This window comes from Aythya ferina (genome assembly GCF_964211825.1).
Source record: "Aythya ferina genome assembly, chromosome: 17".
NCBI lineage: Eukaryota > Metazoa > Chordata > Aves > Anseriformes > Anatidae > Aythya > Aythya ferina.
Genome location: NC_140316.1, coordinates 15,811,056 through 15,836,346, shown reverse-complemented (window position 1 = coordinate 15,836,346; position 25,291 = coordinate 15,811,056). Strand labels below are relative to the sequence as shown.

At 38.0% G+C, this 25,291-nt stretch overlaps 2 protein-coding genes across 9 annotated transcripts; one reads left to right on the top strand and one right to left on the bottom strand.

Moving 5' to 3' along the window:
• Nucleotides 1-152: 152 nt before the first annotated feature.
• HSCB (HscB mitochondrial iron-sulfur cluster cochaperone) lies at nucleotides 153-3,846 on the bottom strand (the record flags this gene model as incomplete). Its single annotated transcript, XM_084539248.1, has 5 exons — nucleotides 153-310; nucleotides 1,563-1,610; nucleotides 2,462-2,606; nucleotides 3,148-3,237; nucleotides 3,685-3,846. Coding segments are annotated over 5 exons (537 nt in total), but the record flags the coding sequence as incomplete, so codon positions are not given.
• Nucleotides 3,844-25,291, top strand: CHEK2 (checkpoint kinase 2). 8 transcript variants are annotated; one of them, XR_014698726.1, is made up of 17 exons: nucleotides 3,844-4,135; nucleotides 5,698-5,952; nucleotides 6,496-6,620; nucleotides 6,886-7,033; nucleotides 7,849-7,939; nucleotides 10,058-10,166; nucleotides 11,990-12,043; nucleotides 12,782-12,843; nucleotides 13,350-13,449; nucleotides 14,841-14,927; nucleotides 15,947-16,110; nucleotides 16,332-16,447; nucleotides 17,849-17,934; nucleotides 18,348-18,595; nucleotides 22,544-22,699; nucleotides 24,373-24,453; nucleotides 25,073-25,291. XR_014698726.1 is itself a non-coding variant. In XM_084538764.1 (15 exons), exons 1-15 carry the CDS (start codon nucleotides 3,919-3,921, stop codon nucleotides 25,166-25,168), a joined length of 1,791 nt encoding a protein of 596 aa, XP_084394890.1. In that variant the 5' UTR covers nucleotides 3,844-3,918; the 3' UTR covers nucleotides 25,169-25,291. The 8 variants fall into 8 exon arrangements, 4 of the variants coding, with proteins under 4 accessions (XP_084394890.1, XP_084394893.1, XP_084394891.1 ...); XR_014698728.1 differs by lacking the exon at nucleotides 18,348-18,595 and adding an exon at nucleotides 21,411-21,575 and having other exon boundaries at nucleotides 25,073-25,104; XR_014698727.1 differs by lacking the exon at nucleotides 18,348-18,595 and having other exon boundaries at nucleotides 25,073-25,104.

The window sequence follows — 25,291 nt, the reverse complement described above, 5'->3', positions numbered from 1 at the left end:
TAACTTACTCGTTACCACTTTTCTGGCTGTAAACATTTCCTGCTTCCATCTGTACTTAAATAAGTGCTACGGTAAGCGCTGAGTTTCTTCTGTCTTCCTTCTCTCAGCATTAAAACTAAGAAAAATGTAGGAGGCGAACACCATTTTTCTGATTTTGGTTACTAAATCAGATGTTTAATTGAAAATAACATTAACTCTTAATGATAAAGGAGGCAGTATCAGGAAGGCATCTTCTTGTTCTTTAGTTTATCCTCTAAGTTTGCAAAATATTTCATTTTGGCTAGAAGCTTCTTAGCTTCTTGAAGATCATCTGAAATGAAATAAAAAATTACTGATTTACAGAGGGAGGACTGAGTTTTCATTTTCAAAATGGATCTCAAGATTTCATTGACAGCAATTGTTTCAGAACTAAGAACTGCAAAAGCTCTGGGAACCCATATACTATTAAAAACATGGTGTCTGTTATTTCCATCTTCAAAGGTTTTGGAACACCTTAATTGAGGTGTTCCACAAAACATGTAAAAATATACAATTGAGAAAGGAAATGTGACTTTTCTGTAAAGTGGCTATAGTATTGGTGTAGCCACTGAGGAATTTTAAGTATAAAGACCATACAGACATTTCGAGAATGGGGGAACGCATATAATTAGACCAACTACCATCACTGAAAAATGCAAGATTCATAGCACTCTGATACAGACAAGGGCAATTCCAAACTGATACTGAAACAACTGTTTCTTAACAGAGCAAGTAATTGGAGGGGAAAGATGGTTTATCACCTACTAACAAGAACAGATGAAGTCCTTAAATCTCACAGTACAAAGAATGGCATATTATAAAGTTATAATTCCTCACGTGCAGGCCTAGCTGCTACTACTTTTCATTTGATGTTTTACAATTGCAGCACACACTACATAAACCAACAGTAAAAGAACTCTGAGACTGAGGAGAAAAATAAAAAGTGGTCTTCCCAGTGTAAAAGTGTTGTCTGAAATGATTCAAGCTCCTGCCCGTTAATTGGTTGTGGAATAAAGTTACGTTGATTACTGTGGAGGAAGGCCCTAATACCTTAGACTAAATGGGGCATTGCATCCTGTCTTGCTATATGGCTTCAGTGGTAGGCACTCCAGACTTCCACTGCAAAGAAAAGCATTGACTATTTTGTTGACAGCTTCAAGTCCGCAGAACAAGATCTCCCCAAACTCAAGTTTGAAACATCAAATAGGCCATAAATTTGAATGAGAAAAGTCTGTCCTTCCCAGTATTAGGAGAAACAAACAAACAAAAATTCTTAATGACTGTGCTCCTGTTTAAAGTGGTCATTTTGATGTGAATGGAATTAACTGAAACTAAAAAAAAAAGTTCAAATACAAATGTGAGGTCCTGAGTTTCCTGAATCAAAAGGTCAAGCTTAGAAGCATCTATTTTTAAACATCAAACAGGAACAATTGTTTATACAGTATTTCTGTTCAGTAGTTCAGAAAATGAAAAAGGAGAACATGGCTTTTCTTAAGCATTCATAACATATATATGGCGACTAAATACTTGATTAAAATAGCTACCTCTTTCAAAAGCTGCGGTCACCTCTTTGGTCAATTCTTCTCGTTTTACTGTAAAACAAATTATTCAGATTTTGTTACATACTCAGTATATTTAATACCAATGCATTCTGGCTGTGGTGGGAAACAATTACTAGTATCATAGTCTTCTGGGAGACGAGAAGGCTTCCCATATTATTGCTGGCGATTATTTTTATTATCATTTCAAATGTACTCCTTTATTTAGACAGGTTTACAGACAGCAATGCCTCACTCAATGTGTTCACTAGCTTCCCAGAAATCTACCTACTATTAAATTGCTTCTTTTCTACTTAGTTTTTATTCTAGTAATTCTTGTTGCTTTTGGCATGCTCTTGTTATTGTAAAGAATTAAACATAGCAAGAAACCCAATGTTTTGGTTATCAACAATATAAACAAGGAAGTTGTTCGTATAAAAACAATAATCAATATAATGTTTGCTAAGTTGAAGAAGATGAAAATAATAAAATACCTGAATAAATTAATAAATTATTTCATGTGTGCAGTCAGGTATTTTAATAAACTTTATTTTGAGTGGTTCTTTCCTTTAGAGCAATCTACTTGCCCTGATCTGGTGGAGGTTGAATGAGAAGTTTCTTTTTATAGTCAATAAATATACCTATTTTGTCATCAGAATAGGTACTGTTATTTAGATTTTCCTGAGCCAGATTTGATTTTAAGTGGCATAAATTGGTAAAGACATTTTTATTTGGGGAAAAATAAAAGCTCTTACAGCAAGTCAGTTCGAGACTTAGAATAATTTAATGACAAGGGTACTAAAATAAATAAACTGAATAACTTAAGAATCTTCAGACACTTCCATATTACACAAGATACAGGATTATAAATTCATTCTGTACAGAACTGTCAGATCTCAACCTACCTTTAATTAAAGTTTCAGTTTCTTCAAGGCTATCCTCATTTTTAGACTCTGCTAATTTCTCATTGATTTCCATGATTTCCGTGAGAAACTCTGAATCTGCATCACAGTCTGTCTCTTGTGCTGGTTCTACTCCATTCAGCTCCAGCTGGTGGAGAAAAGGGGAATTTAGAAACATTCTCAAATTTATTTCAGTGTGAAAGATTTTCTTGAATATTAAGTCTTTTAGCAAGGCTTCTTATCGATAAATTTCTGTTTTTTAAGCTTATTCCATGAAATCTGCGTAAAGCCAGGTCAGCCTTAAAATCTTAAGTCTTAAAAAACACTCCATAGGTGGTCCATAAAAATCAGCAGTTAACTAAAGCAGGAAAATATAACAAAAGCTGCCAAAGGCCAAAGCAGGTAACAACCAGGAAGCAGGTAACAAATAAGCATGGCAGAAGCAGGGAATGAGGTTATAATGATCACTAATGTGTTAAAATAGCGGGAAGGATGATTAACTTTCAGACAAGCTTTTTTTAAATCCATGGTAATCCTGTTTCTTCTTCAGGGGAACACAAATTAGCATGTGAATGATAGTATCACAGGAATTTTACAAAATTGATTCATTGCATTACCACTACGACTTGTTATAGGTGCATTGATAATGGACTATGGACCATTGATATTGGATGTAGTGGACTCCTTACTAGATAGAGGCCGCGGCTGAGAGGATTCAGGAGGGTTTGATAGGCCTTGTTAACCAAAGAAGAGTGTTGCTCTGAGTAGTGCTGTTCTTTCTGCAAACGGAAGATAAATAACGCTTATTAACAAATTAGTAAGAAGGGGCAAAATAGATTACCCTTTGTCGCCTGCATAGAAACAACGTTCCCGTAACAAACGAACGTAAAATGGAAAGTTGATTTTTAACAGAACTAAAAAGAACGGGGAGAAAACTATCTGGAGTTGTAAGCTTTGTCGCATCACATAACGAAGATCACAAGAACCTCAGCAGCACCTTCTCATCATCCTCCACAACAAGTCCGTGAGCAGAAGCCTCTTCTAAGTTCCTCAGGAACTAAACCTAGAAGTCCCCAGGCACACGGCTGGCGTTCCTTCCCGCAGGGCCCGGCGAGCCGTGCCGCCAAGCCCCGCCGCAGCGCTGAGCGGGGAACGGGGCGCGGGGGCTGAGGGCGGCCGGCGCTGAGGCGGGCGACGCGACGAGACGAGGCCCGCCGGGCACTCACCGGCGGCCTCTGGCCGAAGCGGTCAGGGTGAAGGGCGCGCTGCAGGCTCCGAAAGCGCCGCTGCAGCCGCTGCACGTCGAGGCGGAAGGAGCGGTCACTGCGGGCGACAGAAGGCGGCGTGAGGCCCGCGGCCGGCTGCGCCCCCGGCCGCCCCGCCGGCACTCACCAGTCCATGAGGCGGAAGAGGTCAGGCCGGGGCCCCGGCGGCTGCAGGGCCCGGCAGCCGGGGCAGAAATGAGGCAGTCCCGCGGCGCCAGGGACGGGACCGCCGCAGCTCCAACAGCGCGGGGCCGGGGGAGAGGCCGGCCCGACGCAGCGAGGCCGCAGGGCCGCCTCGGAAACGCGGAGCGCCCACCGCGCCCCGCCGAGATGCTGCCGCAGCGCCGCCTGCATCCCTGCAGACTACAGCTCCCAGCAGCCCCGCGCGCCCGGCCGGGTCCCCATTGGCCCGGTTCGTAGCGAGCGCCGGCGGGACGCGCGCGCGCTGGGCCGGGCGGCGGGGAGGTCGCGCGGAGCGGGCTGCGCCACTCGGGAGTGCGGCCCCGGGCGCGGCCCGGCCCCGGCCGCCGCCCTCGCCCTTCCCGGGAGGTTCGTGCGGGACCCTCAGCCGCATTAGCGGGGCTGCGGCGCTCGCGCGGCGCCGCCGGAGCGCGGCCTCGGGGCCGGCGGCCGTCCCCCGCCCTCGCCTTTCTTGGCTTCCGGGGGCTCCGCGGCGCCCGGCCCGGCCTTGCCTCCGGTGCGGCGGGGAGGGGGTCGAGAAGGGTGCAGGCGCTGACGGGAGCGGCTTCGGCGCTGCGCGGCGGCTGCTGGGCCGCGTCCCGCGGGCTCCGCCTGGCGCCGGAGCGTCCCGGGCCCCGCGAGGCGGCCGCTGCTGCCCGGCTCCGGCTCGCTCCTGCCCGCTGGCTCGGCCGCCCTCCGGTGAAGCCGCCGAGGGGCGTTCGGCGCAGCAGCAGCGCGCTGCCGGGAGCGGGCTGCGTGTGCTCGAGGCTGCGGGCCTTGCCTCTGCGTCCGAGCGCTGGAACGTGTATGCAAAAAGCAGCCAGGACGGTGTTGTAGCGCGTCGGTGAGGAGGCTGCTTTGTGTGCTAGCTGAATTACGCGTGAAGCTGGATGGCAACCAGCTTAAAAGTAAACGAACAAATAAACCCCAAGATACGCTAATACACTGAGACAGCAAGCTGACGGGTTAGCACAAATGACCTCAGATGATGGAAGCATCCTTTGGGAAGATTAGCGGGCAGTGTAATGGCCCCTTTGTGCAATTAAATGGATGCTGTTGGAGAAAGCTGGCTAAAGGCAAATGGGCTGGCGGGTTGTGCTTCCTCAGTGGGGAGGAAGGCAACCTGCCACTCTAAATTCCAATGGTAGCAGGGCAGGGAGAAGCCATTGCTGTCTCTAACAGCAGCTTCTAGGGGTGTGCAGTCTGACAGAGTTTTGTACATAAACATTCCATACATTATGCATAGGTGTGACTGTTCGGTGAATAAAATCACGAATAGAACCTGTTTGAAAGATGGGTGTGAAAGCTTGTAAGTTATAACCTATATTAAAGGAATACTCAGCCAAGACACCAGATAGGCTTGCGTGTGGGATAAGTCTGCTGAGTGCCTTCCACGTCAACTACTTTTGCTTTATAGTTAGTTTTTCCTTTTCATTTTTTTTTCCTGTGTTTGGGGAACTGTAATGGTTACTGCTTTGTTGAGGAGTGCTTTGTCAGAGACTGTTGCCCAAGTATTTGTGAAATCAAGTGAGTTCTGAAGACCCTTAGTGAAAATCTGAGAATAAGATTTAACTTGCTTTAGAACCGGTAGAGGGAGCACTACATACTTTTTTAAAACAAAAAGTCATTACACATTTTGGGGGATATTTAAATATATGCAAACACACATGCAAGCTTTGGTTGAGAGTCTTATTTGAAGACTGGAAATAGATTTGTATGATAATGGGACCGTATATGAAAGTTTGTCAATATTACTTTGCTGTAGTAAGTGGTTTTTAAATGTTCTCTTTGAAGCCAACATGTCTCGAGAGACTGGAAATGAAGTGCAGCAGTCTCAAGGTGCCCAACAGTCACAGAGTGGTACCAGTTCCTCTTCTAGTGCATCACAGAGTGCTAGCCAGTCATCCTCAAGTTCTGGGACCCTCAGTTCTTTGGACACCGTGCCCACTCAAGAGCTTCCATCAATTCCTGAGGATCAGGAACCTGAAGAGGTTGTTCCTCAGCCTTGGGGTCGACTCTTTGCACTTGGAAAAGGTTTCAGCAATTGTGGTATGTAACTACTACAATGCATCTCCCAGTTTGTTTGTAGCACCTTAAAAAAAAAGTTACGAGCAGCTTGGTAGGGAGCAGTGTCATCTTCAGATCATGTACAACCAGATTTAAGTACAAGTGTGCAACTTCTGCAGTAATTCTGTGTTCCATGCTACATCCCAAAGTTTACATTGAGTACCTAGATACACAGTTTTCATAGACTTGTAGGAGATTTTAGAGGAATTCTGGAGTACTCATGTTCTTTGCTACTTGCTTATTTTTCCATTTCATAGTTTTTGTTTATACATCATATAAGTCTCTAGGTATTGATGAAGGTGAATGGAAAACTATACTATTAATACAGAGAATAAAATTACACTGTGGCAAAATGTAAGGTATTGACAGTACATAGTGTTTTGTCTGAATTAAGACAAGTAAACTTGAAGAAACCTGTCTTTGTTATCCTCCTTAGTAGTGTTTGACATGATTCTATAGTGCCATAGTTAGTAACTTACTGCAATTCTGTGTTCTCTCTCCAATTTGCATACCCTTTCTCTGCAGATTGTGTGAATGATGAATACTGGTTTGGAAGAGACAAAAGCTGTGATTATAGTTTTTCAAAGCTAGGATTGTCCGAGACTGGATTCTACCAAAACTATAGCAAGAAGCACTTCCGAATTTTTAGGGTAGGTGCTAAAAAGGTTTAACTGTCTTTCTTCATGTTAGCAGGGATTGACTTTGGCAGGGCTCCTAATGAAATCAAAATTTACATACCTTCAATGTGGATTGCTTTAATAGGACACTTGGCAATGCTCCATTACCAGGTTTATGAAATAACCTTAGTCTGATTTTCTGAGCCAACAATAGTAAATTTCTACAGTCTGTCATGTCATTACTATAAAGTTCTTTTTTTTTTCCTTTTGTTACCTACCTGATTTTTTTCTCTCATAGGAAATGGGTCCAAAAAAATCCTATGTTGCCTATATTGAAGATCACAGTGCAAATGGAACTTTCATTAATAGAGAGCTTATTGGAAAAGGGAGGAGACTTCCATTGACTCACAACTCTGAAATTGCACTGTCTATTCAGACTAATAAGGGTAAAATATACTGTAAAACATGTAGATTCCTCCTGTGTTGATCAAGAGGTCCTTTCTACAATAATTTGAATATATTCTTTGCAAGTTGAGCTTCTTTGTGAATACTGTACAGCTAAAATAACAGCTGAGAATATAGCTATGATGTTTCTGTACTTGCATAAAATTCTCCATATCCACCTCAATCCTAAAAAAAAATAAAAGTAAAAAAAAAAAAATAATTAAAAGAAGCTGCATAAGGAACCACCTTACCAGAGTATAAACTTTTATAGTTGTTTTTCTATTTTTGTAACTCCTTCAGTAGCTCTGTGTGTGTTGCGGGAGGGAGGGGAAATAAACTATTCAAGGAAAGAAAGGAAAAAACAGGGAATTACAAGATTGTGTATAGTAAGATATTTGTAAGTAATAATAATAATAATTTAAACAAAACAAAACTCTTAAAAATTAGGAGGGTTTAGGGCTTGTTTCTTTGCTTTTGCTTTCTTAACAAAAAGCCTTCACTGAAGCTGACATGGTTGGCTATTTTGTCCTTAAATGTTGTGTTAATTGATTAAGCAGTGTTGTGAAGCTTATACCAAAGATACCATTTTCCAGTAATGACAGCACCTTGTTTAACCCATTGCTCGTGTAATTTGTAGAATCAGTTGACTTTTTTCATATATATTTTTAATTGTCTAATCTTTTAATATTTGTTTTGCTTCTAGCAGGCAGCATTTGCTTAGTTATGTTGTTGACTATAAAAGCTCAGAAAGTATAGTTATTCATTATAACTATTTTGAAGTTAATAACAGGAAAATGATCTCCACTCATCTTCCTAGTGTTTGTATTTTCTGATCTTATGGTGGATGATCAGTTGGTGTTTCCTAGAGAATTCAGAGAGAAATATATCATGTCAAAGACTTTGGGAAGGTAAGCATCTTTTCAGCAATATGAAGTGCTAATTTTGTTACTGTTTTCAATACCTTGTGCTAGAATTATTAGCAATGTTAACTGAGCTGCTGTTTTAGTTTTTACAATCCTACAAATATTCAAAGTGTTTTACATAAGAGTCATCAGGTACTGTTCCTGATGTTTTTATATTTTGACTGTTACATGCAGCAAATCAATTTGATAAGAATTGAAATGCTTTGATTTAACTGAGATTCCTGGGGTCAGTACAAGGATATCTGGGACCAAACTAATAGCTTGTGATAAGTGGTTTAATTACTATTGTGGAGTTTTAATGAAAATGAAGCATCCTATTCTTTTGTTCTTGCCCCTTTATACCACTTAAAATATAGCACAAATATCTAACTGAGAATCTCTTTGGCAGGAAACATTTTAACTGCTGTGAATCAGTGAGACTTGATCCTACAGACAAATGCTTTTCTGGCTGCAGTTAAAAGTATTTTGTTGATTAACAACTGGTGTGTAAGTTAAGAAAGACCATGAACCAGTATATTTCCTTAATTGCTTCACTTTATGTGAATGCTCTAAAGCTGATACTTAGAACATACTTTGTTTACCCCAGAGGTAAGGTGTCTCTCTGAAACAGATTCAGCCTAAAACACTTTGTGGCACACTGCATTTATTAATACCAGAGTACTGAAAATGCAGATGAATGCAGTATTTGTGCTTGTGTGTTCAGAAATAGAAGATGCTTTAAAGCAGTTGATTATGTGATTACTGAACTAATTGCTCAAGACTTCAAAGTAACGTTTTTTTCTGTCTTATAACTGTGTCTATTTTTTTTACATGCAATAATATTTACATATATTTACATTTAAAAGGAGGAAACTGGGATCTGAAAACTTTGATTTTTAGTGTGAAGTTTTTTCAGAAGAATACTGGAATAACAAGTGTTAATGATGAGCATCTTAATAGTTACTTTAAAGCACTATATTAAAATATTCTGTTATGTCTCTTGCTTTATCTACTGTTTGCTTTGATGTACAGCATTTCTTAAATTTAGTTCTTTCAAAAATTCTACAAAATTACCTTTGGTTTTATGTTTAACATCATTGGTAGAAGTAGAAGGAATTATTTCGTTAAAGGCCAAGTAGCAGTAGCGACAATAAATTTGAAATGTGATAAACTGTTCCTTTATTTCTTCCCCAATTATAGCACACTATTCTTTCAAATTTAGACCATAAAAGCAAAATCCTTTCACTGGATTATAGCTCTGTTTCATCTGTTAAACAATTAAACAAGTTTCAAATAATAATAAAAAGAAAAGTATGATAACATCTGCGTAAACCTGTTCTATACAACAGCTTAAATGGGGATTTTGGCTTTATTCCTCTAGTTGGCTTGGGTTTACAACCTGCTAGTAATCGTGAAACCCAAGTTTTTCTTTAGAAGAGAATCAAGTTTGTAGATTGTTAGCAAGTTTTTTAATTTGTGTATTCATGTTATCAGTAATAGGAAGTAGGAGAAAGAGCTTTATGTCCAAATATAGCCTTATACAACATCACTGTTGGAGTCTTCAGGCTAATGACAAAGGCTATTTTCAGGAAAAAGGAGAGGCTATTTTAGATGTTGACAAATCTTTGTTTTGGCCACTGGTGAAGAATTTATAAGAGAACAGTTAAACAGAAACAAATCTGAGTGCAAAATACAAGGATTTATTTCAGTGATAAAACTGCTGCTTATTAAAAATAATAAGTACCTGTTTTTCACATTTGTGCAGTCCTGTTTGGAGAGAACTCTCATTAAGTTCTACATTTGTGTGGGGGAAATGCTGTCACAGCTTCTGTTTGATATCCATTGGTACCCTTTGTACAAACAGATCATTTGCTGTATGTATTTACTCCCATGTTTTTGAATAGGGCCCTTGACATCACTCACTCCTTAAATACACTTCTTAACTATTGAATGCTTTCTGAGATAGTTTTGGACAACCTGTAATATTCAGAAAGTTGGAAAGTAACAGCCTCCAATTGTGTGTAGCCTTCTTTAGGCAAATGCCTTCATTTCATTTGTCTATACTTGTTATGTCAGTTTTGAATTGTATTTGTAAGGATTAACATAGCTGTGCTTTCATGGTAGTGGTGCCTGTGGAGAAGTCAAACTGGCATTTGAGAAGAGCACTTGTAACAAAGTTGCAGTAAAGATAATCAATAAACGGAAGTTTATGGCAAGTGGTATTAGAGAGGCAGTAAGTATTTATTTTTCTGTCTTTTGGCCATCTTGCAGTGGGCTTGGAATACTTGGTAACCTTTCTCTCTGACTCCCTCTCTCTGAATCCTCTCTTCAATTAGAGGATTTTCTGACTTAACGTCTTCTGTGTATAATTTCCAAATGTCTTTTGATCTTACAGAATATATACAGTACCCTAGAAAATACTTGTTCTTATTCTTTGACCACATTTCAGTATTTCAGGACTGCTTGTTAATGTGGTATCACAAAGTGTGTGTGTGTAGGGGGGAGTCCCGTGGGGTGTATGTCCCAAAATATACCAGAAAGTTACATTGTTAGTGCAGTCTGACCAAAGATTTATAAGCTCTGCTAATTTTGTTGCATATTCCATCATAACACTCTTCAATAAAATTGTATGAAGCCTTTTGGGAAAGGCTTTTAATGTGTCTAGTCACAGCAGAAGCCTGAGACTTAAGAACAAGCCAAGTGGCTGTACTCTAACATGAGAGAGAGATCCGAGCAACTTCAAATCTATTACTCTAATGTTAATTTTATGTAAGGGGTATAAGATGAACTTTTAAGAAAAAAATACAAATAGAGGTTGAAAGTGATTGGAAAAGTTTAATAAACCCACAGCTGCACAACTTACATAAGTTAAAATAGGTTGGAGTAACCTTATGAATTTCTTTGAGAAAAGAGTGTACAGATACAATACACGGAATCTGTTCAAACTGACAAAGCATTTCATAGGGTGCAGTAAAGGAAACTACTACTTAATTTGGAAAATACTTCTGCAAGGACAAAAATACTAAGATGGGAGGGTGTCTTGCTGAGGAAAGGGTGCTATGAGGCTTTACTAGGAGCAGAATTACAGAATGGAAGAGAAGTTACTGATGGAAGTTCAGAGGATTTGTCTTGAGGTTAGTCTTCCTTACTACTAAGTTTGGAGATGTACAAATGATACCACGAATAGTGGGAATATGGTAATTCAGCTCTTTGCCACTGACTCGATCTACGCTGACAGAAAGGAAGATTGCAGTATCATGTATGAAGAACAGAAACTTCTGTATGCTGGAGTAGTGGGAGTTAGATAATGTTTAGTAGTGCAAGATTAAATACAAGATCAGTGACAATTTCTATCATCTACATCTGTGTTGGTTCATGTGAAGAAGTAGAGTTATTTTCAGATGAATTTATGACGTTAATCTGATTGAAAATTGCAAAATGTAATTTTGGAACATTTTAAACAAAGTTTAAGATATGCTGTTATGAGTTATATTTGCTAAGAAATGTCATTGTACAAAACAGAGATAGGAGTGCATCTGTAATGTATACAGATTTGGTAATGTGTATTCAAAAACTATTGATCTGGTTTGGAAGAAGAATAAAAAAGCCTGCTGGGTTGCTTTCATGAGTTGAGCCTAAGCCACACAGAGAGATTAAAAGATTCTGTTTATTTTTTTCTTGCTAAAGACTAAGTTTGAGTAGCATTTAGTTTTAGCGGTAGCCCACATGGGAAGCATCTTAGAGGGAGGGAAGCTGTTAAAAGGACAGTATTGCAATATGCTGGCCAAAATTTTTAGGTTGGAAATTAGGTGAAGATTTCTAACCTGCAGTGAAATGACATGTCCAGAGCAATATTTTTCTACAAATAATAAAAGCAGTCTATTCAGTTAATTCACAGAAGGCACCTAATCAGTTTTTGAAAAAGATTGTTTGTTATATTCATTAAAATTGCAAGGAAAATGAAATGATGGCTTTTCTGGTACTGTCTCTCATTTCTGAAGTGTTTTATCCCAGAATATTGCTGTGCTACTCTTTGATGTTTGATTTTTTTAATAGAACCCAGCTTTTAATATCAACACAGAAATTGAAATATTGAAGAAAATAGATCATGTGAGTATTACTGTACATTTTTACTCCTTTTTGCTGCGTACTGTGCTTCTGTGCTTCACTGACCTAGTGTAGTAATTAAAGATCAATTTTATGTGTTAGGAAATATACAAAGGGATGCGTATAATTACTGCAGTAAATAAACACTTTTTTTCCCTTCTTTTAAGTATGCTATGTCTTAACAGATACAAGGTTTTAAAAACTTGAGTAACAGACATAAATTTGGGAAGAAATTTCACAGAGGAGGTTTCAACCTGAACCATAGTTGTAGAAGAAATCTTTCCTTGATTCAGGTTTTGTAAATATCGTTAGATAACCAAATATAAAGATCAGATTCCACTGGCAAGTTTTTGAATTTTTATCCACTTTCCCCTCTTTATTTTGCCCCACAGCCCTTCCCCAAAAACAGGATTTTCCTTACCTTTAGTTAAAGAGAAAGCTTGCATAGATTAATGAACTATCCCATATAAAGAAAATATCGGGGTTATGGAAAGATGCTTGCTGAGTTGTACATGTAGTCATGACAAGAATTGGATGTTTTTATATGTACAGGTATAGGGGAGAAGACAACAGACTTGAATTCAAGTGTTTGCCAAAGCCTGATGCATTAGTCAGTTACATAAGTGTTAATTTAACTAGCATGGTTGAAATTATATTAAAATAGGAAATTTAAGATGATACACTGTTAATAAAGTTAGTTTTTACAAGTGGTTCTACTTCTGTGTTTTTGTTTTTTATTAGCCTTGCTTAATCAAGATCAAAAACTTCTTTGAAGCAGAGGATTACTACATTGTTTTGGAATTGTAAGTAACTAGTGTGAAACTAAATGCATGACATGTTTTTCATAACCAAAAAGAGCATAAATAGTTCTGGATTTATTGTGTTTTGTTATTGTTGTTGTCCCCTTCCATTCTGTTCTGTTATCTGAAACCTCCTAAAATCAGAAACTAGGATAACCAGGAGAGGATCCTTTTATATTTTGAAAGCACTTAGTGCCTTGGATAGTAACCCACTCTGCTGCTATTGTGGATTGCTGCTGCTTTGATTTTGAGCTCATAATTAGGAGGTAGATCAAAAAATCTTAGAACTCTTAGTAGTGAAGACTCAGAAGATTAGGCCTTAGTCAGCAATGTACTTACTGTGTTTAGGGCATTGCTCATTCATTTTCAGAACTAAAATATATTTTTTCTTTGTAGCCAAAATAGCCAAATTAAATTATTTTGGTCTCATTCTTGTCTAACAAGAATCCTGCTCCTAACATTAATCTTTTGGAAGTAATATATTGACGTTTTATTGACATCTGTTTTAGGATGGAAGGAGGAGAATTATATGACAGAGTGTCAAGGCCAATCAAGATGAAAGAAGCTACCTGCAAGTTGTATTTTTATCAGATGCTACTGGCTGTGAAGGTACATAATATGAATTCTACCAAGAAAAATATGGTTATGCATTTGCATGTCAGTCAGATGATTTTTTCTGTCATTTGTCACTTCTGAAACCTGCACAATTAATCAACACAGTACTCTTAATATGTTAGTTTAATGAGATTCTGTACCTTAATACAGCCAAATAGGTTTAAACTCTTTTACTTATTTAAAAACAAGCAAACACAAAACAGGGATTAAAGCAGTAATACATGCTGTGCACACTAATGGCAGGATTATCATGTTAGATTTCTTACAGTGTATGGGCAAAGACTCATCAGTGCAGTGCAAAAAATAGTGCTTAGATGCTTACTATGAACTCCTGAATGAGCATTGTGGTTCAGCAGACAACAAATTAATTCTATATAATAGATTTTCAAAGACTAAATATTGAGTTGCTACATAAGCTTCTAAATTCATGAATTTAGAGGAGGGCCATGAAAATGATCAGAAGGCTGGTGTACGTCTCCGCTTTTGGGATAGCAGGTCATGTAATAAAAGTGGTATCGTTACTTTATACATCCCTTCAATGTAAATGCAAAGACTTCACTAGCACATATTTTGAACTACTAGTTGTTTCTAGCTTTAGCACAGATTTCGTTGTATCATAATATGTCTTTTATGACTGAACTTTAATTCTTGCTTGCCATCAAATGCTCTCCTAATGAAACGAGAAGTTTGTTCTCAGATTTAGAGCCAGTAGAAAACTAGATAGTAGACTTTGCATGTAGGCTTCAAAACTACAGATAAGAAAGCAATTCTGCATTTGCCTCAAGGAAGCAACTTTTTTCAAAATTCTTTGTAATTTAACCTAACTTCAGCTTTATATCACCTCCTTATTCATTTTTCCTAGTTGTATCACCAAGTTTTTGAACTCTTTTTCAGCCTTCAGCTCTTTGACAATTAAGGTGTTTGTTAAATTTGCCTACTATTACTCAAAATTGTAAGGGTTGTTGTAGCATGGATATCTTAATTGTCTTTGCAGACCAAAATGTGGACTTGAATTTATGAGAATATGATTGTGCAATAATAATGACTAAGAGAAGGAAGAGAGAGAGATGGAAAACCAGAATTTCTGCAACACAGAATTTTGCCTGTCATTAGTTCTCTTGTTTTACTGCCATGAGGAAAGAAGTATAGCTTTTCTGTGAGTGGGAAGGATTTAACAGCTTTTCAGTTTTACGCACACTGCTTGCATGTGGATTGACAATTGAAGCATAATTGTTTCTAAGTTGCTTTTTTTGGCTTTTAAAAAGTCATGAGTTGTGTAGGTTTAAATGTGTACATGTCTCTTAACAATTATTTCACTTATCCTGCCACTGCTATTTGAAAAATTGGAAAGCTTACGTTTTAAAAATGTATCAACATATATCTAGTATCTTCATGACAATGGAATTATACACCGAGATCTAAAGCCAGAGAATGTGTTACTTTCATCTTCTGAAGAGACATGTCTGATAAAGGTAAGGGAACTTAAATTTGTAGTTGCTCAAGGAGAAGTACTCTTTCTCACAATGTAACTCAGAAAAACTATAATTACTCATACAAGCTGTGAAGTAACCTAAAACTTTCATGCTCTTCATATGCTTAATTTTACTCTTGTGGATAGTTCAATCCATATATCTAAGAACAACTGGGAAATTTTATGCTTAATACCTTGTACAGCACTTAATTGAGTACAACTTTAAATGTGGCTACATTGTTAAAAATAATAAATATGAATTTCAGACAGCATTTCCACAAATATCCAGGCTGTTTTTTGAAGGAAATATATTTTTCATATAAAGCATTGAGCAGATTTTCTTGTTGAAATGCTTAGTCCTCAAGTAGCGTCATCTAATAAGTGAGAATACTTCTGTTCTCAGATTGCCCATTAACATCCACATTTGAGAATGCTTTTTGCTAGGGTGAAGTCTGATCCTCTTCTATATTTCTCCCTACTCATCTTCTCAATTGTTGTTAACTGACATTTTAGTAATGTTTGGGGTAAATTTTGTTTGCAGTTGTGCTGGAACTGTGCTTTGAAAAGAGGAAACTTAATGCTTGAGAAAACAAGAGCTGCTGCAAGTGACTAAGAACCGGCAACTGCAGTCTTAGAGAACACAGTTACAGTTTGCCTGTATTTTATAGTGAGCTTTTCCTGTAGTCAGTGAAGTTACACCACTGGATCATACATGGATATCAAAATAATGGAGAATTATTTTGGAGAAAATAAGAGAATTGGCTTTGCCATATTTTTTGTATGGATCAAGAACAATCCAGTGAGATTGCGGTATGGCTTAGTGATGGGACTTAGTAGGTCAAGCTGATAGACTAGGTGATCTTGAAGGCCTTTTCCACCCTAGATGATTCTATAAAGCCATTTGTTTCAACTACCCTTTTCATGATATTCTTTAATGTTACCTCCTGCTGTATACTGACAATATGATATGTTCTAGTACAATCGATCCTAATATGTGGTGTTACTGTTTCTAAATACAAGATTACAGATTTTGGACAATCCAAGATTCTTGGAGAAACTTCTCTTATGAAAACATTATGTGGTACTCCCACGTATCTTGCTCCTGAGGTTCTAAATTCACTTGGGACTGCTGGATACAGCCGAGCTGTGGACTGCTGGAGCTTAGGAGTTATTCTTTTTGTATGGTAAGATATTGCAGAGATGCTACATTCATTGGGCAGTCAGTGACATACATGGCTCAAGACTTGGCAACTTCAGTATATTTAGTAGGAAGTGAAAGTGTGTTTAAAAATGTATACACGTAGAAGACACTGTGATAGCGGATGTTTTAAAATGTGTGACTAGTTTTGCATTCACTGTGACAAAAACTGTGTTATTTAATTTATTTTCTTTTTTTTTTATATAGCTTGTGTGGATATCCACCATTTAATGAGCAAAACACTCAACTATCTCTGAAAGATCAAATCACTCGTGGAGAATATACATTCATTTCAAAAGAATGGAAACATGTATCAGGCATGGGTATGACTCCATTACAATAGGTAGCAGAATATCTAGCTCTTTTGCCATATTTTTTTGTTTTCTTTGAACTTCTTTTCACCTCTGTGATATGTTGCATGTTGATATATTTAAATTTGTTAAGTAGGCTCTTAATACATTTTTTTTCAGAGTTGGACCATTACAACAAACAATTACATTTTCCTTGAAGAGATGCTACCCACCAGTACCTTTTGTAGTAATATTTAGCATTATTAACTCCAAAAATATAGAAGTTTTAAGCACATAGGTCTGTTTTTCATTTTTTTTTCACTTTTCTAACTTTATCAAGCTGGTCAACAGATCTTTACCTCAAAGATTCTTCAAGTGTTGAACCAAAAATAATAGGAATTTAAGGGGTATGTATGAATTAGAATTCCAAAAGAGAAAAACTAAGTGGAATTTTAAGCCTGGAGTGCAAAGACTAGCACCATCAAGTATCAGTCACAATTGTGTAGTCAACTATTTGGTCCACTCTAAACTAAGTAGTCTGCCTTTTTTTTTATTATTATTTTTTTTGCACAATAAGCTAAAATGGTGGTTACTATCTGCATGTTTTTCTTCAGGACATTTTAATATGCACAAAATAATTGCACTATTTGCCTTAAGTACCACTTTGTGTATGCAGAAGAGTTTCTCATAACTGGTATGATCATTCTATTTCTAATAAACTTGCCAAATATAACTGCTTCCTAAATTACCTGAAGCATATTCAATAATATGTCAGACATATATGGGAATGGAAATTATGTAGTCCCAATTATGCATGTAACAGAATAATCAGATACAATGAAAAGTAAATCTTGCCAAAATTCCTTTATGGAAGATTAGGAGTCATTCAATATGACTTAAGTACTCTATTTTTCACAGTGTTTATTAAGCAGTTTCAGAAGACAGTAAAATTTATATGATCAAGTTGAGCATACATGCATATATCTTGTCTCTTCTTTCTCATCTCAGATGGATGATCTGCTTTCCAAGACACCATAAACTGTTGTTATTTCTCTGGTAACAGGAAACTAAATTAAGCTATTTTTGCATGTCCATATTTAGGAAAGTGCTGATCTACCTATGCATGCACAGAACATAAATGCTGGACATGTTCAGTAAATGTACGAGTAATTTTGACAATTTGGTATATGTGTTGAATCCTGTGCATGTAAAGGAAAAATGGTTAGTCCTCAGTGCTCTCTGGGCATAGAAAGAAGAAAAGTGATCTCCTTAGCCAGTCTTTTGGGCACAGCTATCAAGTGTTATTAAACATGCTGCTGCACGTAGTTTTGGAGCATGCATCTTGTGTAACTTATTTTCAGATAATGAATTTACTGATTGTATATCAACTGTTTTTTTTTTTTTGTTTGTTTGTTTGTTTGTTTTTCATCTTAGCTCTAGATCTTGTGAAGAAGCTGTTAGTAGTGGATCCGAGCAAACGTGCTACAATAGAGGAAGCCTTAGACCATCCTTGGCTTCAGGTAGGAATAGACTCTTAACCAAAGTACAGCAAGGCTGGCTTGTTCCAGGGATAACTCCTTGATGTAAATTCAAAGGCAGTTCAATAGCCTGAATTTTATGAGGTTTTGTTAATACTGTGTAATTTGCTTCTTTAAGGAAGCAGGCAAACTGTGACTACCCTGGTCACCAGAGATCTATGCATACCTGATCCTGTGTCTTAGGCAAATACCATAACAGGGATACAGTGATGGGCAATAAGAGCTTCAGTTCTGTAGCTTCTTGGGAATAAGAACTGTTACCTTAAGTTAGAGCTTCATTCCACCTGTCTGTAGGCTGTCCCTGACAGTAGCCAGCAGAGGAGCAACTGTCACTTTGTGCTTCTTATGGGCAGGCACTGCTGCCTGCGGGCCAGCTGACTATACTGTTTCTGCAGGCTGTATTAAGACCAGAGGGATTCTGCTGCCTACTTTCAGACAGAGAAGAGGGGAAGAAAAGGCTGTTTGTCTGTGAATTCTGTTTCACTGGCATTGTGAATGACATGTAGGAAGAGGAGCCATCAGATCCCAGCTTGTAGGATGACATTAGCCCAGATACCGTAGCCACAAATTGCCAGTTGAACAACTTCAAACCAGAGTGAGCATCTTGAACAGACTGCTGCAGTGTTTATCAGCTGTAAGCAAGGTGATCATGCAGTACCTTGCTGTATGTCTTGCTGTAAGACTTTTTTGCAGTGTACAGAGCAAATTTGCTTCTTTGCTCTCTCAACAAATACTCTCTGCACCACAAAGATTTTCCTCTCTTCCTGTTCTCTTTTTTTTTTTATTTCTTCTTGCAATGGCAGCTAGCTCCCCTTCAGTCTTTCGCTGTGCTTGTTTTCTTGGCTGCTGTCCCTGGCAAAGCCTTTGTTAGCTCTTAACCCCCTCCTATTGCTGCTTTTATAGCATGGTATGCTTTCTCAAGTCTTGTAGTTCTGTGTTCCTTTTCAACTGTTGTTGCTGCTATTCCTAGTCTTGTAGCTTTGCTTGATGGTGTTCAGTGCCTTCTCCCACCTTAAACTTAATTTCCCTTTTAATTTGACTTCTCCTTTGCCCTCCACCTTGTCACAAGTTACCCATATATAAGTTTTTATCTTTCCATACACTTCAGCCAGAGAAAAATGAATTACTGTCTTCTCCAAAGTGAACACACTATACTTAGTTTTATGTCTGCTTTCTTTTCTCTTTATTATTTGAATACTGCATCATCTTTGTAGCTTAACTAACAGCAATGTAGCTCCTGTGAGTTTGTATGTTGTCTCTGCACAGGCTGAGGGTATTTTTGAGCAGTATGTTTACCTCCTAATGCAGCCCAAACCTTGCTAGAATGTGTTATCACTACCCGTGCTAGGACCCTTGGCAGCAGCCTCAAGAAGTTGTAGAGAAAAAAGATTTGTGGTCTCATGATCTTTATTACATCACCCTATAGTAAAGGATAGTTCAACGCAGCTTAGGACAATGCTGAGTAATATGATTCTCCCAGACTAAATCTGTAATATTTCATAGTTGATAGTAACCTGTATTCAGGTAAGGGAGACAGACTCAGATTCTACATAGAATTTGTCCACCTGTCCAGCTAGAAGAAGGCATTTCTTCGTTTAGGTATTTGCTATCCCATGGGTGCTTGACTCTGGATCCTGTTTTATGGGCATTGTAAATACTCAGCTCTTTCATCAAGGTAAACTAGGTCCTGTTCCAGCCTATCACCTTTAGCTAAGAAGCATGTCAGGACTCCTCCAGTCTTGTCATCTCTGGCCTTACCATCAAAACAGTTGTGTTTCCTTTGTAAGGAAAAAAAAAAAAAGAAACAGATTTTGATGTTCAGAGAATCAGATCTCAGTGGTCCTCATGGTAAATACTAACAATGAACTCCTCATGGTCTGTGGTCAGGAACACCTTGGAATAGCTGGAGCTTACTAACATCTGTCAGGGTCAACACTTAGATCAACAGTTGAACACAAGTAATAAGTACAAGTATTCCTTGCGTGCCATGACATCCAGCGAGTTGCAAGTCTCTTGTGCTATTTAATGTCAACTTCTCTGCCAGTAATTCTTTCCCATCAGCCAGATGGCTTTTGCTGGAGGTTGTGGTGCCAGCTCTGCAGCAGAGGTTGACAGGCTTCTCTTTTTGTTGAAGGACACTGGTACTAAACTAATCCTGTCCATAGTCTGATTCTGCTTCAACATCCTTTGTTTTCCTCCATGGCCTGCTCTGAATTTAATGGAAAATCCTGTATCTTTGCAATTTTTCATTTTAAAATGAAGCCTAGTCTGCACGTGTAGCTAGGCTGTGCTTTCAGACTTTTATTCCCTGCAGAGCTAACTGTGCAAAAAAACAAAGAAACACATGGAGTATTCTGCTGAACACTTTCTTTTAATATAACTGGCAGCTTCTACATCTGTTCTGAGACATTTCTCTTTAAGGTATGAGAATCAAGATGCGGCTTTTTTTTAGAGACCAAGTCTGATAGTGGTTCTGATAGGAAGGATCTCCTCCTTTGAACATTGTAACAGTCCAACCTCCTCATCTTGTTTTTGTGGATCCTTGTCTCTGTGCAGAACAGAGATCCTTGTCTCAAGTGCAGAACATTGCAGAGTTTTTCTGGCAGGCATCCAGGACTCTGTTCATACTACGATGATCATGAATGAATGTCACTGGTTTGGGAACTCTCTGAGGAGGAGGTGATGCTTGCTCTGCCTCCTGTTGTAGTCTAGTTAAGTTTGTGAAAGGTGGTCTTTAGTTTCTTGCTAATTTTGGCACCCCGGAGGAGACCACTGGGCCTATGAGCTTTCTTGGATGATTTTGTTTAAGGAGGCTGAAGAAAGTCACGTAGTCTATAACTGAGCCAACATGTTCTGCTTACTTATTCTGTGCATAATGCCATTCATATTCCTCCATTGGGAACAGTGGCTAGTTACAGATGCTTAGGTAAAGAGCAAAAGAAACAGGGTAGAAGCAAGGCAGTATTGCTCAGAAATCAACAGCTGGCAGTTTACTGAGACAGAAAATGCAATTGTTTGACAAATGTTTGAAAGTCATTAACTTGTCCTAATTATACTGCTGGGCATCAGGAAATAGTTCTTGTCATTCCTGGATTTTACTACTGTAATTTTGTGTGTAACTTCTACAGTGGGTTAATCGACTGTAGGTTCTTACATTTTGATTATGATTCTGAGCAGGGTAGGTTATTGTTAAACAATGCTATGCTTATTTTAAGAATCACTGATACGCATAATGGGAAAGGGGAAATATGATAGCGATTTTGACGAGTTAAGACTGAGATATATAAACTTAGTATCTTGACTATATATTCCCTTTAGGGGCAGCTCTTACTGCTATGTTTGATTTTTGAAGACAGGACAAAAAATTTTATAAGACATCATACCCACAAATCCAATTGTCATCCAGCATTCAAATGCCATTCTTTAAGCTGTTTCCCTTCATGATCCCCTACTATCAGTTATTTATAGGTAATGTACACTGCTTGCTTGGAAGGCCAACATCCAATATGTTCAGTTCTACATATCACACACCTTGAATACTACCACCAAAAAAGCTGCTTACATCCTGTTACTGCGATTAGTAAGAAGGAGCTACTGGCTCCCCACTCCCTCTTGCGTTGTCTGTAAGTATTGTCTTATGAAGTATGAAAAAAATCCACAAGATTCACGCTCTGTGTGCAGCTAGTGCATATTAGCCTCTAGTGATTTGGGGTCCACTAGAGAATTTTTCAGGTATTATAACTTGGACCCATGGGTTGGACCCAATGATCTTTGTCCCTTCCAACGCCTTCAACTCTGTGTTTCTGTGATAAGCATGCATGTTCTCAAAACAAAACATCATTTCTACAGCTCTATTTAAACCAGTACTGTTTTCAAATTAGTGTTTTAATACCTGTGCTGTTTACTCCATTCTTCATTTAAACCTAAAACTTTAAAACTTAGTGGGCCACTTAAACCTGAGTACTATTCAGTGGATATATCTTACCTGTATTTACATGAGTCATCTGAGGTTCCAGCTATAACTTCACTGAAGTCCATGTCAACCAAGTAGGTACTTCTTAATAAAACATATTTCAAAGGCATACAATCAATTAATTGCTGTGTCTGCCTCTGTGTTACTGCAATCTTGTGAAAGGTTAAAGATTATTTTGGTTGTTTGCTGAAGAAAAGCTCAGGTGTTTGTTGTGTAAGTGAAAAAAATATCTTGCCTATCAACTCAGAGGTAGCCACAGTTGAAACGTGACACTGAAAATAGACAAGTCCAAATTCGGTGTAGAATAAATTGGATGTTCACATCAAAACCTTTCTGTACTGCTCAAGAATGTAATTGAACCAAAAAAGGAGATATTGCAATACTCCATAGACTAGAATAAGAATCCACCTCCCCTCTTGCCTTCCACCCAAAAAATGGTTAAAATTTTTGAAACCCTTAGAAGCTAGTTGTTCCTTATTTCTAATTGTGCCTCTACCAGTGAACATCCCATTCACTTCTCTTTGAGTTCCCCAGTCTTTGCTGTCATAATGGGACAAAGTTATAACACCTTTTATCTTCAGTCAGCTATTTAGAGTAAATGTCTGTTTTTGGTTCCAGATCAGTTGTTCAGCTGGTGAACCTACAGTCACTGTTCAAAAGCTCAGCCACAGGAAATGATCTGTATTAAATGACTATGAGCAGCTTACTTCATTTAGTCCCAGGAAAGGTTTCAAGACCTGATTCAGCTTTGGAAGTCTGATTTAGGGTTTGCAGGTAATCCATAGTAACCATTCCAATAAAATTCCTGCTGGAGAAATTGCTGAAACCAGAGAATGAGACTTTATTTTTAGAACAGGGAGTATACAATGTCAAATAAGTCTTTTTTTTTTTTTTTTTTTTTTCACCGATTTCCTGTTTCCCTGAGGTTGCCCAACACAGACTAAGAACACCTCTGGTCACTGGCTGCTGAACCAGAATGAATCTATGTGCTGCCTTTTCCTCTTGAAATACATCTGACTTTCTGCTAAACTAACTTAAGAAATGATTTGTGCTAGCCTGCTTTACCTCATGCTGCCCTTTCTTCCCCTTAATGCTTCTGCAGTCAGACCTGTTCATGCACAAGTGAGACTAATGACATCCCTGAGTCTACTTCGCTCCAAGTGTATCTCCCACTTGCCCTCCCCAAACAGCAGCTGCTGGTTTACCACTTCTGGTAAATAAACTGTATTGTCTAGTGAACTTGTCACAATAGGGAATGGTGTAGCAATATGTATGCTCTATGAATAATATAACAGTTGACAATAATAATTTTGATTTTTAAAAGTGAAACTTTCCATTTGCAATGTTTAATATGTTATATGGACTTAGGGTAGATGTGACAGTGGAGTGCTTCTAATGTAACATTTTGTTTGAAAGTTGTTGTTTTATTATGGGTATTTTAGCTGGTTCTTCTCTTAGTGTATACAACTTTTTTTTGGAGGAGTGGAGGTTCAGATGTGGTTAAAAACTACCCAAATCCAAAATACCGATGATGCTAAGCTAGTGGAAATGAAAATACTAAGTTAGAAAGGGAAATTGTCATGAGAACAGCATGTAAGACTATAGGCAAAATTCTTGTTTTTCAAGAGCAAGGAACTTGGTTTCGGGGAAAGCAAGGTCTCAAGTCCTGATAAAAGCCTCTTTTGATAAGGCTGACTAGTAAATTACCTGCACAAACTCCTAGCCTGTACATTCTATTCTTTCTGTGTTGTTACACTTCATTGAATGACATTGTATGTTCAGTTTTAGCTTGACTAGTATTAGCTAAGTAGTTACTAAGGGAAACTACTTCTTTGTAGAACTACAGAACTATTTTTTTTCTTACCAGCACTGTATGTAAACCACCTGTTCAAAATGGTACTCTGGGGCAAGTTAGGATGATGTTTATTTTGGGGAAGTGGGAGGGAGGAGGGGAGGTTGGATCAAAGTTTGATGGTAACTATTGAAGGTCCTTGAGAGTGTTTATTCTTGAGAATTCCTCTTGGGTAGAACATCTTTTCTAGAAATTGCACGTTCCAAGTTTTACTGGGGTAATAAAGCTGATGTTTCAAACGACCAGTGTCCTGATCATACATAATGTAATTGCTGCAAAATTAGTGTTACTTTATTCTATATCACATTTGTGTTCAATTTAGGATAGTCATCACTTGCTTTTGATCGGACTGTTGTCTGAAAGCTTAGAATACTGGAGGAATTGACACAACACTGTTGCAATGTTTTTGTAGTAATCTGGGACTGTCATTACAGATCCTTTCTCCTAGCACTATATGATGATGATTATTATTTTTAAATGATGAGGAAAAAAGTTACTCCCTTGTTTTCATTACTTATTCATTCATCCCTTAATTGATGATCCACCTTAAATATTCCATATATTACTTAGGTTTACTGCTTATTTTTTTCCACAGGATGAGAATATGAAGAATACATTTCAACAGCTACTTGCTCAGACAAGTGCCACTATGAATCCACCGCAAACATCAAAAATGGTATGTACAACAGATTATTTGAAGATTAATACCTGATGCATAGAGAAACTAGATTTGAAAGTAATCTGTAATAAGAAAAACAGAAAAAATGGAGAACTTACTACAGAAGTGTGCATTTTGACTTTATGTGGTGGTCTGCTAATTGTCTCACTTGCTTTCTGAATAGAAGGAACTGACTTTTGTGCTTTGGCAAAACACTTTGAATTGAAAGAACAGTATCTTAAGCTTTAAAGGATTATTTGTATATTTAAAGTTAAACACATGAACATTATATTTTGATGGATTCAAGTTATGAACATTTAATATTCAAAGAAAAATTCTCATGTTAACGAAAGCTTAGAAATGGTATTGTAACATTTGTTACAAAACATTAATTAGCACTGTTTTAAATAGTAGTTAAAGGTAAACTTGGGGGCAGTCGAGGCAGGAAATAGAATAAGGTCAGTGTTTATGCGAGAAAGATCACATATTAGATCATTGTAGAGAAACATTTAGTCTTGCTGCTGTTTTGGCTACAGGAGGGAGATTTTATCCAGCATCTGTAATTATGTAGCAGATACAACAGTCGGACTCTGTCTTACCTGATTAATGTAGCCATCCTGCTGCATTTTTCTTTTAGTCGGCCACAACGAGAAAGCGTCTGCATGAAAATGAAGATGATTCTATCTCATCTAAGCGTGCTGTTGCTTCTACATCATTTCAGAAAATGAGGTGAAAAAAGTGACTTAACTATTGCTTTATTTTATGGAAAGCAGAATTTTTATTTTTAAGAAATCTTATTGATTAAATAACTATTGAAAATGCAATTAATAAATAAAAGTAACTTTGTAAGACTGAA

Excerpts from the sequence above, each read along its gene's own strand:
- CHEK2 (XM_084538764.1), top strand. The coding sequence starts at position 3,919 with ATGAGGCAGTCCCGCGGCGCCAGGGACGGGACCGCCGCAGCTCCAACA. Across the intron at positions 7,940-10,057 it reads ATGTCAAAGACTTTGGGAAG|TGGTGCCTGTGGAGAAGTCA; the intron begins GTAAGCATCTTT and ends CTTTCATGGTAG. Across the intron at positions 12,844-13,349 it reads TACTACATTGTTTTGGAATT|GATGGAAGGAGGAGAATTAT; the intron begins GTAAGTAACTAG and ends CATCTGTTTTAG.